Source organism: Pinus tabuliformis, chromosome J, assembly GCF_031772625.1.
Source record: "Pinus tabuliformis cultivar Carrire ecotype Pingquan chromosome J, CPIR1, whole genome shotgun sequence".
Classification (NCBI taxonomy): Eukaryota; Viridiplantae; Streptophyta; class Pinopsida; order Pinales; family Pinaceae; genus Pinus; species Pinus tabuliformis.
Genome location: NC_142295.1, coordinates 3215240 through 3232671, shown reverse-complemented (window position 1 = coordinate 3232671; position 17432 = coordinate 3215240). Strand labels below are relative to the sequence as shown.

The 17432-nt window shown below is 35.5% G+C and overlaps 1 protein-coding gene across 2 annotated transcripts; it reads right to left on the bottom strand.

Annotated features, from left to right (window-relative positions):
- Positions 1-928: 928 nt before the first annotated feature.
- LOC149225126 (uncharacterized) lies at positions 929-13800 on the bottom strand. Of its 2 annotated transcripts, none has more exons than XM_089376929.1 (5): positions 13673-13800; positions 13144-13255; positions 3018-3089; positions 2794-2897; positions 929-1276 (listed from the first exon to the last, which is right to left on the bottom strand). In XM_089376929.1, exons 1-4 carry the CDS (start codon positions 13795-13797, stop codon positions 2802-2804), a joined length of 405 nt encoding a protein of 134 aa, XP_089233055.1. In that variant the 5' UTR covers positions 13798-13800; the 3' UTR covers positions 929-1276; positions 2794-2801. The 2 variants fall into 2 exon arrangements, with proteins under 2 accessions (XP_089233055.1, XP_089233054.1); XM_089376928.1 differs by having other exon boundaries at positions 929-1234.
- Between the last annotated feature and the right edge of the window lie 3632 nt (positions 13801-17432).

Below are 17432 nucleotides of genomic sequence, written 5' to 3'. Positions count from 1 at the left end.
GTAGGGAGTTTGATTCAGCCAGCAATTTGGCCAGCAGATCAGCCATATGATTTTCTGGAGGAGGTTGTACAGATCAGGCTTTACAGCAGCCAGGTTTTGCTGTGGGTTAATCTTTCTCAGTGGGTGAATTTTCCCAGTGTGGGAAGCTGTAAGTTTGCAATGCTGTTAATGAAAAACTGATTTTGAAGGGCAGAAAATTTGCTGTGCATTTGGAAAAAATTATTTTATTGCTTCCGCTGTTTATTCTCTAGTTAAATTTTCAACCAGTGTAATTATTCTATGATTTGAAATTTCTGTTTTAAATTCCAGTAAAAAAGTTGCTCAAAAATCATACAGACGTAATCTATCTAGTGTTGGAAAAGAGATTTTAACACAATTATGGTACATGAGAGATTCAGATCATAATAGAACTAACTGTTACATACATGTACCAAGCTAGTACTTTTCCATGGTTAGGGTGCCGATTGAAATATTTAAAACAAACCGTAGAACATGAGCTCTCCAGCATTGAAATATTTAAAACAAACCGTAGAACATGAGCTCTCAAGCACACATCTATATGAGAATTACTTGTTTTTGCATCTATACATGTCTTATCCAGTACAACTATACTCTATCCTCAGAAACATTTTACTGTCAAGATTATCATAGATTATAATATCCTAGAGCTATACTTTTCAACGTTTTTTGACATTTTGCACATCCAAATTTGTCGCTTCCTTTTCTCTTAGTACCTTTTAAAATGAGTTTTCAACTTGTTAAATCAAAATCGAGTTGCTTCTTTATAGACTTGCAGAAACCTCAAAGATTGCTACTTCTAGCAAGTTCACTGAAGATTCTTGTTTTCCCGTTCTCATCTTCATAAAACATATTTACATAAGATGTTCCACAACACGAGACATGTTAGTGATGTTTTAAGGGCTATGTGTTAACAGCAAAATCAAGTTGCCAGTTTAAATTTTGTTCTGTATATTTATTCTTGATCAAGTTATAAATCTCGAGCCCTGTGTTGCAAAATATACAGATCAAATAATCTGTTTACTGTACGGGGGCAGATAGGTTGATACTATAACAAAGCATCAATTAATATTCAAAGCTTCCAACGACCAATCTCCATCTCCTTCATCTGCTCTGAGTTATGTCGCAGAAGTCCTTTGTTAGTCAAGGAATTGCCTGCTTTTGCACTAGTACATGGCTCTAGACATAAAGTTGCCTTCAAGCGATCTTTTAATAACTGAAGTACAAAACCAGTATTTTCAAACCGTCAATGCTTGCCCTGTAAGAGTAAACATCTACTTATTTCCCAAATAGAGAAAGAAAATAAAAGCCCATACTATAGGCAAATGAAAGGATTTCGATATCAGAACTAACTAATTCTTAAAAGTACTGCAATTTTTGCGAGCAATTACTCTATCTTTGCAATGAAATAATGAAAAGAAAATGATTTCTTTCAGAGGAAAACCTTGCAGGGAAACCACCAGGCACTTCCCTGCATATTGCAGATCATACCCAGTGTAAACCTGTCCACACTAATTATGGTGCCCAACGCTAGCCCAACCCGGTAGGGAGACCAAGTGAGGCATGAAACAGAAACAACACTCAAACCATTCAAACAAGTCCACTGGAGTCTGGACTATCAAAAAACAAATGATTATACAAAGTCAAAAGACATCAAAAAGAAATCATGCTCATCTCAGAAATTAATGGAACATTCCATTTCCAATAGAAGCACCTAAAATGATTGCCCTTTTCCCTTTATCCCAGATCATATACGCAATCCTAATGAAGATAAAGTAGACATGAAGATAAAATAGTAACCTATAAAGGCCATAGTCATTATTGGTGCTGTTTGTGAATTATGGCAGAAAGAATCAAATAGCAGTAGCAACAATAGAAGGCAGAAATCCTTCTTCCTGATGACAACAAAGAAGGATTTTTCAAAAGCATATATGCACAAAGAATACCCTCTATGAGACAACTTCCCAAAGGTTCGTACCACCTAGTTATCTCCTCCCACACCATAAATACTCGAGTCTCCATGAGACCTTGCCAGTTTCGGTTCACCATATCATAATAGATAGTGAAAGAGCTTTTATGGCCAAAAGGTACCTTCAGTCGATGATTAACGAATCAAGTGCCAACTGCATCTGTTTCAATTGGAAAATCAGATACATTTTATCTGCTTTACTGTAACACAGGAAAATTTATGACTAATTCAGTCTTCGCCTGAATAGGAACATCTTTCGAAGGATGTTTATATGAATTTCACGTTCCCAAGATGTGCATGGTGAGTTATATGAGATTATTAGTGAGGATTATTGCAGCAAAGGTAGACACTACCCTAAAATCCATTCAACGTTAGCAACTTATTTTAACTTCTACCACTAAAATGCATTGCATGACGGAGAAAATATCATCTATCTTACTGTCTCCAAACATATAAGCTTATCTTACTGTCTCCAAACATATGTTTCTTAAGTTCCCTATATGCCATATAAAATTAAAATTTACTGTTGCTGTAGTTGAATCATTGTCCAGCCCCTTGGGTAGCTCACTTGGCAAGCCTGTGTTATGTTAAGTTATGTGAGTGATGAGATTCTTTGTTCAAATCCCCCTACTGTCAGACCCATGTGCCATCCTATGGGACAGGGCGGTTACAACTAGAGGTTATAGTGGTAGTGGACAGAATCAACCCCGTATCATTCGAGTAAAAGCCTGGCCCAACTGCCAATTCCTAGCATTAGAAAAAATCAAATCTTTGTCCAAAATAATGTAAAAAAGGTTGTACAGTACCTCCTTCCTCAGACTTCTTTGATTCCTGCCTTCTCACACTTGAGCTTCTGATCTTCCACCGCTTGCTTCAATTTTGCTATATCTTTGAACATCCCATGGTTTTCCTGAAGAAAGTACAACCCAAAGTGACATATTAAGGACAGGATTACAGGTAACGATAAGTTAAGCATTTTTAAAGAGTTTGAAAAAATGGAGTGCAAGCAACTCAAAGAAACTTTTGCCACCTTTTGTAACTCTTTTAAACGTGTTTCCAGATTCTCCAGCCGTTGATTTTTCTTTTCCAGGGTTTGAGTAACCTATAACAGAAAAAACAACTTTTACATAATGAACCAATGCGCTATATTCCCACTTTAGATTCCTAAATATATATATTTCAGAAGAACTAAAAAAAAATACAGAACAATAGAGGAATACACAAATATATTAAAAAAGGAAAGCGATATTAAATATGATGCAGGTCTTTTAAATATTTACTTGTATCTCAGCCATTGCTTTATCCTTTCCTCGAACAAAAATATTGGCTGCCCTGAAGTTCAAATGTATGACAAAAAATATGACTGTAATCTTCTTTATCTAGACATCAAGCAAACGCATAAATTCACAAAACAAACACAAACATGTGGTACAGTTAGTTTTTCATTATGATTACACCTCTGAAATCCATAGGTGGGGATCTTGCGTATCCACTAACCAACGTCTTGACTAACAACCTTAATGTATGACCCCCAATTGCGGCTAATAGCTTCACAATCTGAGATGTAATGACATTAACAACAAAGGCAAGAGGGTTTTTCATCTTAAGAAAATAACGTCAGCAGTTATCGCAGTAGAAAAACATAATATCCTAGTGTTAAACAATGTCCATTATATCCTGGTTTAAGAGAAAGTCTCTGCCAGCAGAATAATCACTAACAGACACTGGATGTTCAAGACAACACAAACTGCTAACAAGCTGCCTGGAGAAACCCCTCATTTAAAAGATTCTGTCAACTATGGTAAAACAGTCATAATCTAGCACATGTTGCAAATCAATCCTCTTTTCCAATTGCAACTTCTAATTTCCCTTAATTCAGCTCCGAAGATCATAATATCACAAGATGGTGACAACCCGGTAGAGTACATGACATTCTATCAGGACAAATGCATATTTGTTTTCAGGAGAGAATCCATTCCCTCCGAAATCATTGGGACCATGAAAATAAGTTGATATATTATATTCTTCTCATCCAAGGGCTCGTCCTACTCAGAATGCATGGTCAATGGAATAATAAATAAATGAAGTGCTTTGTCCAACCACAATGACGCATACAAAATTAACTAGTGTTGGAAACATTGAGAGGGGTTGAATCAGTATTTCTTTCAATTGTTATATTATGCCAGTTAAGATTTTTAAAACCAGAACACAAGAAGTAACGCAAAAGATAATTTTATTAATAAAGATAATTTCACAACAGAATTTAAACTCGTCTACAAGGTCAGGTGTTGGCATACATACTGTGCCTTTGATGTTGTTTAGTCATACCGAAGTTCCCATCCACAAATAAGATGAACAGTGACAATTGTCCATTTGACCTAGCCCTGGCCCTTGCTTTAACATCAATGATAAACCTCTCAACAATCTCCCCCTTTGACATCATTGGCAAAGGATAACTCTCCCTGTCTTTTCTGCCACCAAGGACAGCTCCCCCCCTGTCTTCTTTCCTTCCAACCAGTCTATATCTTGGCTGTCATCACCCCTATCAGGGAAATGCAATGTTGTGGCATGCAGCCTTGTAAGCCTTCCACATAGCTGGAGAAAGGCTTTTACTGTTGTTGAGGGCAGATGCATTTGAATGAAGTTACAACATTTTCATTTCTAATCCACAAATTTAGGTGCCCCTTTTCCTCTGACTGGTTATCCTTCCTTTTGCTTCTTTCGAAGACTAGAAAGTCCCCTTCTGCATTCATCTGTGTTGCTGGTTTCCAGCAGATGAGGAAGATAGGTCTGGTCGACATTCTTCATTTGCCTGTCACCTAGAGCTTTCACTTCTTGAGGCTTTCTCACAACAGATTGGTCAGCACAAGTAGTTCTCATCTTGATTTCTGAGGAAGGCTTCTTGAAGGATACTTCTGATAAACTAGCAGCGTCTTTACCACCTGAGATCTTCTGAATCTTCACATTAGCAGTCTTGTTCATGGTATCAGAAAACTCTATTTTCTGGCCTTTTCCACCATATGCAAGCTTCTTTAAGGATACTTCGGAGAAATTAGCACTGTTTTTAACTTTTTACCATCTGAGATCTTATGAGTGTTCACATTGTCAGTCTTGTTCATGGTATTAAAATCTCCTCACCTTTTCCACCATTTACTTTAGTACATTTCAAAGCTGGCCTTCAGCATTAGTGGAACGATAGAGCTTGCCAAAAAATTCTTTAAAAGTTTAACGGTTCCTGCTGCAGACGGACTTCATGTTCTTCTAGGAGATTACTTAACTGCATACATCCTTTCAGTGATAATCCCCAATGATCATTGGCCTCATCCTTAACAAGGTCAGAAACCGACTAGATATCAACATGGTGTGCTTTGACATCCAACCACTTGGAAAGTGCCCTTGAGTTCCACTTGTTGAGGATCTCAGAAAATGAAACTTCAGCTTTCATCGTGGATAGAATATCCGATATCAGCAACACATGCAGTCCATCTCGAGTGAAATGCAGACAAAATTTATCATCCAGAATGCAATTCTTGGAACTTCTTCATTAGTTCATTTTTTTGCTTGCAACAATAGTAGCTTTGATCTCTCATAAACCAGCACTTTCTGCAACCACCTAACATATCCCAAACTTTGATGATTAGGAGGAACTAGTTTGTTCTCCACCTCCAGGGGCTTTTTTTCATCCAGTGCCTGAAACTGCAGATTGCTTGCATTTTTAATGATATCCATGTCTTCTTGAAACTGTTTCAGTGCTTCTTGCAGAAGGCAATGTTGTGGTTGCTGAAGAAAAAGAAAACTTAAATATTCTTGCAATGTGCTGAACTTGGTAATCACAGGCGGACACAAGTCTTCTCCTCTTTGAGAAAACTTGACAGGTGTATTGCTAAATTTTATTGGTGATGTTGCCCTGGCCCATGACATACAGTGCAGGATGGGTTCTTCCAACAGAGGGTTTTTTGATAGAATGGTTTTTGTGTCAACAAAGCTTATCTGCTGGGAATTATCAGTCAACTCATCCACAGGATTTCTTGCTTGCAGATTTACTTGCAGCCCACCACTGCTAGATTTCTTCAAATCCTTGACTCTCCTGTCATCCTTGATCCCCTTTATTTTTTTTACTTTTCTTGGGGATGTTTTGATGGATCAGACCCTTTGTCAACATTCTTCTTTTCATCAAGAACAAGCTTTGCCAAAAAAAAATGCTTCTCTATCAGATTTTTCAGTTGCATCTTTCTCTGCTTCAGTAGATAAGTGGTCTTTCCTTGCACACAGCATAGAGCACTTTCAAACTACTCAGGCACAACCACAATTTATTATCCATAGATTCTGCCTTAGTCACATAACCAGTTAGAAACCTGAACAGGTGCTTGGAGCACTCAAGGCAAGTTCAATTTTTGGTTCAATCTGTTTTCTTCTCCAAACTTTTGTAGGTTTCCCAGATAAATTTTGTTCTTTGACTTGCTTAGGAGCCCATTTCATGCCACTTCTGCAGTCTTGTGCCATATGTCCAAAATTGTGACATTGATAGCATTCTACATTGAACTTGAATAGCAGAGCAGCTGAACTGTAAAAGCCACTGGGGATTCTATCTTGTCTGCTTGCAAGCTTCCTTCTAGGGTTTTGATGATAACCTTTGCAATCATTCTTGTAGTATGCTCTACAATCTCTAGCTTTATGACCAAAATTAGTGCAAGAATAATAATAACCAGAGAATATCCTTGGGTACCTGGATGAGTAGCATCTTTTGAAGCTATTATGTCTTGGAGGAGATCTAATCTTCTGCTGATTCTTAGTGTATGGATCCCTTGAGAGCAACATCATAGCTTCTTGGTCTAGCAATACTTTCATCTTTTTTCTGGCTTTCGCTATGATTTGACTTTTGAAGGATGATGGCTTCCAGCTTTTCTTCACACTTAACCATTGGAAACTTGGAGCTTGCCTCACCTGTATAACCAAGATCTGATTTGTCGTATGGTGATCGCTGGTGACTAAGGATGTCATCTAATACTTGTGTGCTCTTCAAATTTTTATTGAGCTTGTCAACCTCAACTCTTAGTGAGACAACTTCTTTCTCACATTTTTCGTAATCTTCTTCTTTCTTCAACATTTGGATTTTCATTGCTTCTTTGGCTCTTCTTGCTTCTTCAAGTTGGGTCTTTCAAGGAACTAATTTCTTCTTCAAGTTTGTTGAAGTCCTCAACCCTCTCTTTGATCAAAATTCCTTCTCTTCTAATTGGAGTCTTAGGGGGACAACTTCCTTTGTACCATTAATGTCATGATATTTTTTTCAACTTCTTGCATCAGATTTTTAAGATCTTTATTTTCTTCTTTTCATCTATTTATTTCTTCTAGAGCAGCCACTAGTTCTACTTCAAGGTTTATTTCAGCCTCTAATGTCTTCACCTTCATAGTCTTTTATGCTCCTGGTGTCTTCATCTATCTCCTTTGACACTTGATCAGGTTCTGGCTCAGCTGTCACAAGGGTAGATTCCTCTGCATAAAGCTTTTGGCTGAAGAACATTGACTTATATTTCCTTTTACAGAATCTGATAGACTGCTTAAAATCACCTTCATGGCTTTTGTATTGTATTCTTTGACTCATCTATCACAGTGCTTCCGGTAACCATTGATTCACATACCTCATATCCCAGAGCCATCAAATAGTATTGCATTTTTTCGCTCCATGACACATAGTTTGTTCCATCGAACAAGGGAGCTTTGCCAACCTGATTGACTTCTGATTTTATGTCTGAGGAGATATCTTCAGAGGGTTTGGATGTTTTCCTTCTTGGCCTTGCCATTTGTTCTAGGGTATATTTCTTCCAGTTGTTAGGCTGAGACAGAAGGAATTGGCTCTGATACCAATTATTGGAAATACTGAGGGGGGCGAATTGGTATCTCTTTCAATTGTTATATTATGCCAGTTAAGATTTTTAAAACCAGAACACAAGAAGTAAAGCAAAAGATAAATTTATTAATAAAGATGGTTTCACAACAGAATTTAAACACATCTACAAGGTCAGGTGTTGGCATACATACTGTGCCTTTGATGTTGTTTAGTCATACCGAAGTTCATCCACAAATAATACGAACAGTGACAATTGTCCACTTGACCTAGCCCTAGCCCTTGCTTTGACATCAATGACAAACCTCTCAACAACTAGCCTATCTTTAATAGTTTGTTAATGCCACATCCTTCTAAAAGCGAGATACATATTGTACAGCCTCAACACATTTTGGGAGCAATATACCATCCAAGAAAAGCTGGTCAGCAATCCCTATTTCTTAAGGTTCATGTTGATATGACAGTCTCAAGTATAATAGTATAATTGATATGGTTTACAAAATAGAGATTGTACCAAACACATGCCTATTGGAAGACTATTTGGCAGCACTGTATACAGGACTTTCAATTGTTTTTTGAAAGAGTTTAAAACTTGGTGCAAATGAAGATATTAAATGAATAATTAACTTATGCACATTCTAGTGATAGCCTGATGAGCAATAATCTCGTTCTCTGGTAAATATCGAATAACATGCACAAGTTGTCCAGGCCTGCAAAGCAGCAGACTCAGTTGACTGAGAGAGAAGCCCTGCTAAAGATAGCCACCAAACCCACCAAAACGATTGGTCATGCAAAAGCAAGCAACATAACAGTCAAGACTCAAGAGTGTCAAAACTGGCCTCAACAATAAAGTTTAAACTTTATGGAGTTCTAAGAATGGGAGCTCACAAAATTCAAGGATGAGCTAGACGAAATGCACTTTTGCAGCCAGCTAGAATAGAGATGCAATCAGGGAAGTTGGAACTGAGAACTAGTTATCATAGTTTTGAGTTTTCTATCAAATAATGGCCAGCTTTTTAACTGCCCATAGGACTCCTATATCTTGTTTTTATGAAGTTTCTGATATAGTGGACAGTCGTTATGGTGGAAAGATTCACTCTGTCACTATGTTAGTAGTCAAGTACATAAAAAGTATATTGAGGTCTAGTATATATGATATCTCTCCTGCCTAATCGGAAGACTGACATAATGGAAAAGCTATGTACACTTTTTAGGGTAGAAAATATAATAATCTTTACTGATACAAACATGTCTTGGAATCATTTGGTTGAAATGAATCTTTGTGAGAAGTATTACTATGAACACAATCTCATCATAGGGACATGTCACTGTATATATAGCTTGTAATTACAGACATGACATAGATCACAACCACAAGTCAAAGAAGGCCCACAAGGCATGACATTTAAACTGTTGGTAATGTTAGAATCCAAAGTGAGGAAGGATGATATCACATCAACCCAAGGACTTGCACCCAAAGCCAGCATCTAAATTGGCAAAGCTTTTGGTGTAGTTAACCTCTAATAAACCACCTTTGTCTCACAATTATTATCCATATGGGGTTATTCACAACACATGTGGAAAGAAGAATTATTAGTTTTCAATGAAACCCCATCATAGAGATATGCCGACATAGTAACAGCTTGTGATCACTGACGTCACGCAGACAGCTTGTAATTATCTTAGAGACATTTGGTTGAAGTATAATGCATAACGTTGACAAGGACAAAAGAAGGTTGAAATAAAAGCATACACATAGTTTGTTATACACCCAAGTTTTAGCACAAGTTCACCTCTGATTGTTTGTATCTCTATCCGCATGGGGCTTCATTTCACTTTCATTTTGTTATCTATTTAGTTGGTCAAATCTTGGAGTAGGTGGTAAAATATCTTTGATTTGTATTATGCTTGAAAAGGATGATTAAGTTGGAAAGCATATGAAAATATTACAGAACATTATGGAATGTTGAGAATTATAGTTCACACAAGAATTTCTGCACAAATTCAGTGTGAACATGTGAGAACTTAGTAGTTTGAGATATTTTTGAAAAGTAATTTTATTTTTGAAAAAAAATTCTATTTTGTAATTCATTTTAGTAAAAAAGTGAAAGTATTAAATTTAGTTAAGTCTAAAAAAAAGTGTATCTCATGCATGCATGACTTAAACTAGGAGTCCAAAATAACTTAGAGTTTTGGTCTTAGCTAAAAGTATAAAGACAGGTCAAAGTAGAAGTTTTCACACACAATTGAACAACTAAGCAGTTGAGCAACTAAGATAAAGAGAGAGCAGGGATTCAGGCAAAGGCAAACCCAGCAGCGGCCAGCAGTCTGTAAAGGGGCCGTACAGATCTGTACATGTCTACAGAACCGTTCTGTACAATCACATGGATACATCTATAGAGTCTACAGACAGACTATAGAGTGATTTTATGTTTTTTCTGGTTTTTTCCATCAGGCTGTTCTTCTTCAAGCAGGGTATACAAGCTCAATTCCGAGTGTTTTTGGTATCCATGCAGTGCTGTTTTTTCGAGCAGCTTGTGGAGATTTCCTTGTAAGTTTTTTGAAAGAATGAAAAACTGATTTGAAGAAGTAATTAACTATGTATGTGTGAAATTAATTTTTATGTTTCTGCTATTTAATTTACAGTGACTGTGTGATTGATACTATGGTCTGAAATTATTTCTGCATTATTTAAGTTCAGCAATTACTTGTCTAATTGAGATCATAAAGACTCTACTAACCTAGGCTTGCAAATTTTCACATGGAAACCCAATTATAACTGTCTTCCATTTTAGTGCCAAACATTGTCCAAGAACTTATGTTTCTTTACACAACTCAAGTCTTTAGAAAAAAAAACACACTTTCTATTAGTGGTGATTAACAATAGAAACTGCTAAAATAAGTAATGGCATATTGAGGGAACGTGCAAAAAATCTCCAAATTTAAGGTAAATGAAACTAAGAAATGTGCGGTAAAATGTGATCCATCTGTGTAACAAAAAAATGGCAGTCCAAAGCAGAATGTTAAATGCTTTATAACTATGAATGATCAAAAGGGATGCCGATCCTCATCAACTATGAAAGAAAACCTTAGAATCTATTGAGGATGTCACCTAATGAAGTGTCTACAATAATGGGGTTCACCTGGTTCATTTTTGTGTTCGAATTCAACAATGAAATTCAAAAAAGGTTTATCTGTGCAAAACGATGTGACAAAACTTCCCATTAAGTTGGACAAGAGAGTTAGACAGATTCCATTATAACTTTATATATTCAAACAAAGAACAAATACAAATATTTTTGTAACCTCAAATTTGATCCAAAATTATGTCAAATTAAATGTCAGTAATGAATAAACACATACATATATGGTTTTGGTTTATTAATCTATAAATTTACCAAAAAACTGATCTTAATATGTATTTTTGAAACTTATATTAAATTCCGTATGGTGAATTAAATTTGCTATTACTTGATATTCAACGAAATTTCAGATTTTATTTAAAAAATCGCCATATGCGATGACTAAGCTACAAATGATGCTAATAAGCAAATCTTGCACCCCAAAGTAAGAACTCTAGCATTTATAGCCCTGGCGTTTCTTCAAGAAAGTATAGTGGGGAGCTAGATTGTTTGTCTAGTGTTTTTAATCAGTGGGGATCTAAGAATATCAAAAGCATTTAAGTTGCAGTTTTGCCAACCAAGTGTTGTGTGATACTCCAAGAAATGAGCAATGGAATGGAATTTGGGGTCATCTACATCTATCAATCGTGTTTCTTGTACTTGACGGGTTCCTTAAGAAATTAAGCTATGCACCTTTACCCTTCGTAGATAAATATGTTAAAAAAAAACTTAAAAGTGATCCAACTGCTCCTCAGAACATTAAATTACATCTGCCCCTGATTTTATAATAGAACAGCCATTCTCCACCTCCAAAGAACGAAGATCACAAATTGGCTCTTCCTATGAAGATCATTTAATCTTAAGTTTTTTTTACCAGTTCAAGTTTTTTACCAATATAATTGAAGTTAGCTGAGGAATAATGACATCATTCAATTTGTCGGAAGTGCTTCCGATAAAATGTCAGATTAGGGCTGAGAGGACTAGGAAGCAAAATCCACGTGATCTAAATATACTTTTCTGCATATGTCATCTTTAATAGTCTCAAGACTCATACTTGGTTGTACCTTGCAGCACAAATGTTCAAATGTTTTACTCTTGGGCCACATTTATGATTTTTGTTAATCCATGGGCAGTATCTAATATTTTGTTTCGTGTCTTGGAGATTCCTTTTCAAATTCAAGACCTCAATCTTTGTAAAAGCACCTAGAGGTGTACAAACATTTTCCTCATTTAGAGCATTTCATAGCTTGCAAAAATATAAACAATCCAGGTTATAATAAGAACAGAGCATTTCCCACGCAATGGATGTCCTCAAACACTTCCTTGAAATATTTTAGCATGTTCAATTTCTTATATTCTTCCTTTTCTCTGTAAACCAGCATTCAACCCTTTAGCGGATGAATATCCAAATTGCATTTCAGTTCCTTATTGATTATGATATATGATTTAGGAATCCGTAGTAATAAGAAGTCTTTGTGTCCAGCAGTGTTTCACCCTGATAATCACAGATCATGGATTTCAAACTAAATCAATTTATACAACCCACAGTGATGTATGCCCCTCGCGACCGAATTGAGATTGAAATATACATAAATTATGACAGACTCTTGGCCATGAGCTTGAAGAAGCACAGTTGAACATGAAAATTTTGGGCATAACTTTTGCAATGCATCCTTGGTCCCTGCACCAGCATAGATCTAGATCTATTTAACTCTGGATCTATTAAGAACAAAGAGTGAATAAAAAAATGCAAATCTCTCAAGAACAAAGAGTGAATAAAAAAATGCAAATCTCTCAGTTAGTAAAAGATTTCAGGTTAGATACATCTACACTGATGTGTGTAGACAGTGCTTAATACTTTTTTCTTTTTTTTGCATAATTTATTTTTTAATTATATATTTTGATTTACAAGTACAAATGTGACAGATCTTATTCATATTGAGTTGTTATTTTTTTTATGGTTTGAGTTGTTTTATTTTTTTGGATGGTTTTGAATATCATGTTGAATTAATTTATGTCAGGTGTCACATTAACATTAGGTCCAGATATTACACATCTTCCTCATATAAGACTGTAAAAGAATGCAGCTGGTGCAACAATTCTTATCAATACATAAAGCTATGACTTGGAAACAAGTATAGAGCAGTACTAGCTTTCCTACTACCTCAAACCTTCAACGCTAATCTCACCTCTATAAGCTTTTGCATGCTTTCATTGGAGTTCTCCACCTCTTCGTCGTACTTCTTTCTCCATTCAGCTGCTTCATCCAACGCTTCGCTCTGCGCCTGCTCGAACATAAACCTGCAAGGTTTAGGAAGTTCAATTGCTTTCAGCACTATCGTGTGTGGGTCCAAACCATCACTCCACAGGGGATTGAGACAGGGATATCTCATTATCAAATAAAACCCACAACACATAATCCTGAACCCTCACCATCATGATGCATTGAAAGTATATAGCTAGCCCTATACTCCATTAACCAGAAGCATTTTCAGAACGATAAAATAAAATGAAGCCCCTGCAGACGCCCTCTTCCGCATATATAGAGAGAGAGAGAACTGATGTAGAGATCCATTGTCTACAGCTATTTTTAATAATGTTCCCTGATATTCTGATCATGTGCGTTGGCAATCATATATAAATTACTGGTATCCCATCCATAAAAGTGGAACAAGATATCCTAGATATCGAATTAAATGATTTGGGCAGAGAGCTTACCTGTCTACTCTTGTATCAGTGGGATCAAGATCAGCTTCCACAGTCCACAGTCTGAGATAAATGATGGTGCCAATGACCATCATCGATAGCAATACAAAGAAGCCTGTCGAGCTGAGCTTGGCCATCGTACTCGAGACAAATAATTGGTAAAATGTGTGGCACTCTGTATTACATGAAATATGTCGCAGCAGAGGGGTTTGTAGTACAGGGGCCGAAAAAAATTCAAGCAATTTCTATCTCATTGGAGACTTCGTGTACCGAAAACTAAGCGTGAAGCAAATTTCATGTGTCCTCGACATAAAATCGGGCATGAAGCAAATTTCATGTCTCGTCGAGGGTTAACCCGTCACTTACTAGTGACCTCAATTCAACCCGAACAACCATTCAACTAAATTCACGATATATGGATTTAAGATATTTGTGGTTTATATTTTCTCACTTAGTTATCTAATCCCAATTGGGATCATCCTGAGGACTTCAGATTTTGGGTTGAGATGAATGTCAGTCTTGTTTCACTAATATTATTAATTTTTTATTAATTATTGATGAGTAAATTAATTGATTTTAATTTATTGTAAATTATTATTATTATTTTATTACTATTATGTTAATTATTATTCTAATTAAGTTTAATAATTTATTTTTATTTTTAATATAATATAATATAATAATCTTTATTTTAAATATTTAGTGATTATTAAATTAATAATACATAAAAGTATTTGAATTTAATATATGTTAGTATAATATAATATTATTAATTATAAAATAGTATGTAAAATCTATATATTAATTAATAATATATATTGGTATATGATGAATAGTAATATTAGTGAATTGTATATTAAAATAACTTAAACTAATAATTATTATGATAGAATTAATTAATATTAATAATATTAGAAATCAATATTAATAATTAATAGTTATAATTAATAACTAATTACTAATAATATCAATATTAATAATTAATAGTTGATAATTCATGTTAATATCTAATAATTAATATTAATAATTAAAATAGTAATCATAATAACTAATCATTAATAATTAATTGATTAATAATTAATAATAATTATTGATAATTTATGTCAAGTGTTTAATTTTTAATCATTAATAAATAGTTTAATTAATTAATATATTTTTATTTTTATGAATAGTATAACTAATTAATAGCTTATGATTAATACATCATAATAATGCTTTATAATAATAGTTAATAATAAGGTAATAGCTATATCATAGTTATTAATGAAATATTGTAATTAAGTACTAGTTATTATTATTATTATCCTAATTAAATTATTAAAGCAATGCTACTAACTACTAAAAAAGAGAAAGGGAGAGGGAAATCTACCACTAAATGCTAAGCCTAAGATGAATTGTTGACCTTAATTTCTCTTATTAGGGGAAGCCAACGTCCACTAATGTCCATACCATTGTCTGTGTTGAGTTTATGTGGATGCTTCATAATTTCAAGAGCTTCTCTAATCTTTCGTCTATGATGTTGTTCTTCCCTTGCGACAATTGAGGCGCTTTCCAAACAGACATGGTGTTTTGTTTTTGAGGAGTGTTCTGCCAAGGCTTAGGTACGAGACCTTTCATTCTTAATGTCAGCTCCATGTTCCTTAAGTCTAGTCTGCATAGAGCGACCTGTTTCACCAATGTAGCTTTTTCCACATGAGCAATCTATTTTATAGACTCCCTTAAGCTGATGTCTATCAATACTATCTTTGACCAACCTAATACCTTGCCTAATAGTTCCAGGTGCTGAGAATTGCGTGTTTATGTTTTTCTTCCTTAGGATTTTAGCAATCTTATCTGTTACTCCATGAATATAAGGTAGGAATACCCTACCACACTGAGGCTGGTCTTGAGCCTTAGGTTTATGAGATGACATCCTTTTCTCAGCTTTCTCTATAGCTCTTTTAATCTCTTTTTCTTTGTCGCCTATACTCTTAAAGGTTGAAACCAAATGTTTCTTTTCTTCATTTAGATGCTCAGCATCAGAAATTCGAAGGGCCCTGGTAGCAAGAGTGTTTAAAACACCAAATTTTTGGGTTGAGTGATGGTGGGAATCAGCGTGGAGGTAGCTTTCTGTGTGGGTTGACTTCCTGAAAACCTTATGCCCTAAAGAGCCATCCTCTTTCCTGATGATGAGCACATCCAAAAATGGAATGCTCATGTTTTCTTCAAGTTCCATGGTAAATTTTATTTCTGGTGAGATAGAATTCAGGTGAATAAAGAACTTGTCAAGCTCTATTTTACCATGTGTCCATTTTATATTGGTATCATCGACAAATCGCTTCCACCAAGCTGGCTTCAAAGGGTAAGATTCCAGGGCTTTCTTTTCAAAGTATTCCATGTATAAGTTGGCCACGATTGGCGAAAGAGGTGATCCCATTGCTACACCGGATGTTTGTTCATAATATATTCCTTGGAAGGTGAAGACAGTTGATCGCAAGCAGATTTCGGCCAACTTTGCAGTTCCTGGATCAGTGATATCTCTTATAACCTGAATGGCTTCATCAAGAGGAATCTTGGTGAATAAGGACACCACGTCAAAGCTAACAAGAATGTCATCACATTCTATCTTCTCATTTTTAATAAGATTCACAAAATCATGGGAGTCTTTGATGAAAGAATCAGTGTTTCCGACAAGGGGCTTAAGGATTTTCGCAACATACTTAGCGAGCTCATAGGTTGGGGATCCAATGGTATTAACTATTGGTCTAAGAGGAACCCCTTCTTTATGGATCTTGGGTAACCCATAGATTCTTGGGATAGTTTCACAGGAAGGGGTCAATTTCTTCTTTAATTTATCTTCAAGGTTGGAATCCAAAATTGTCTTTTTACTTCCTTCATAATCTTGGGAATGGGATTATTGTTCAGCTTCTTATAACTCCCACATTTGCTTCACGATATATATTTTTTCGAAATACCTAGCTATATGGGTATCCAGCGTTTCTTCGCTTCCACTTTTGTCATAGTCCCACATCAAATTGCTTACAAGCTTTCAAATTTTCATCGTAATGGCTGCTTTGGACAGGGGTACGGAAGGTTCATGTAACTACTGGTTTTTAGAGTTCCATTGTTCTTAATTTTAGTAGATAAAAAGTTTCCTTGGAACGATATATTGGGTATGTATAATTGCTTAGGTTGGGAGTTTAAAGAAGAATATATGAAAATTTAGTATAATAAAAAAAATGTAAGTGGAAGAAGAAAAGAGTTAATCTTTCTTGGAAAGTACAATTCTAAGGGATTTTGGAAAGAGCTACAACAAAAGAGAAAGTAGACTCAAAACAATATTATAGGTGGCCTGTGGTTGGAGTATGTGAGTTTCCTCTATAAGTGGGTGCACGAGAAAGTTTGATATCAAGTAGTGAATAAAGAATTTAGCAAGCAGTAAAGCAGAGGACATAGACAAGCTTAAAGTTGAATTCCTAAAATGGGGAGCTAAGCTCCTTGCTCCTAATTTAAAAGGAATCTTCAATGGGATCATTCAGGAGTCATTCCTCTCTTTAAGAGTGGAGATATCAATAACCGCTCTAACTACCACACTATTATGGTCAACCCCCTCATGGGCAAGCTTTTTGTGAGCATGATAGAGCGAAGAATCAACAGTTGGGCAGAAAGTAAGGGAAAAAGGGCAAAAGGACAAGCAGCTTTAGACATAGACTTTCTACCATTGACCATTGTGTCACCCTTAGACATTTGATAGAGAAAGTTTGGGAGAAGAAAGGTGAAGAAACCTATTGTT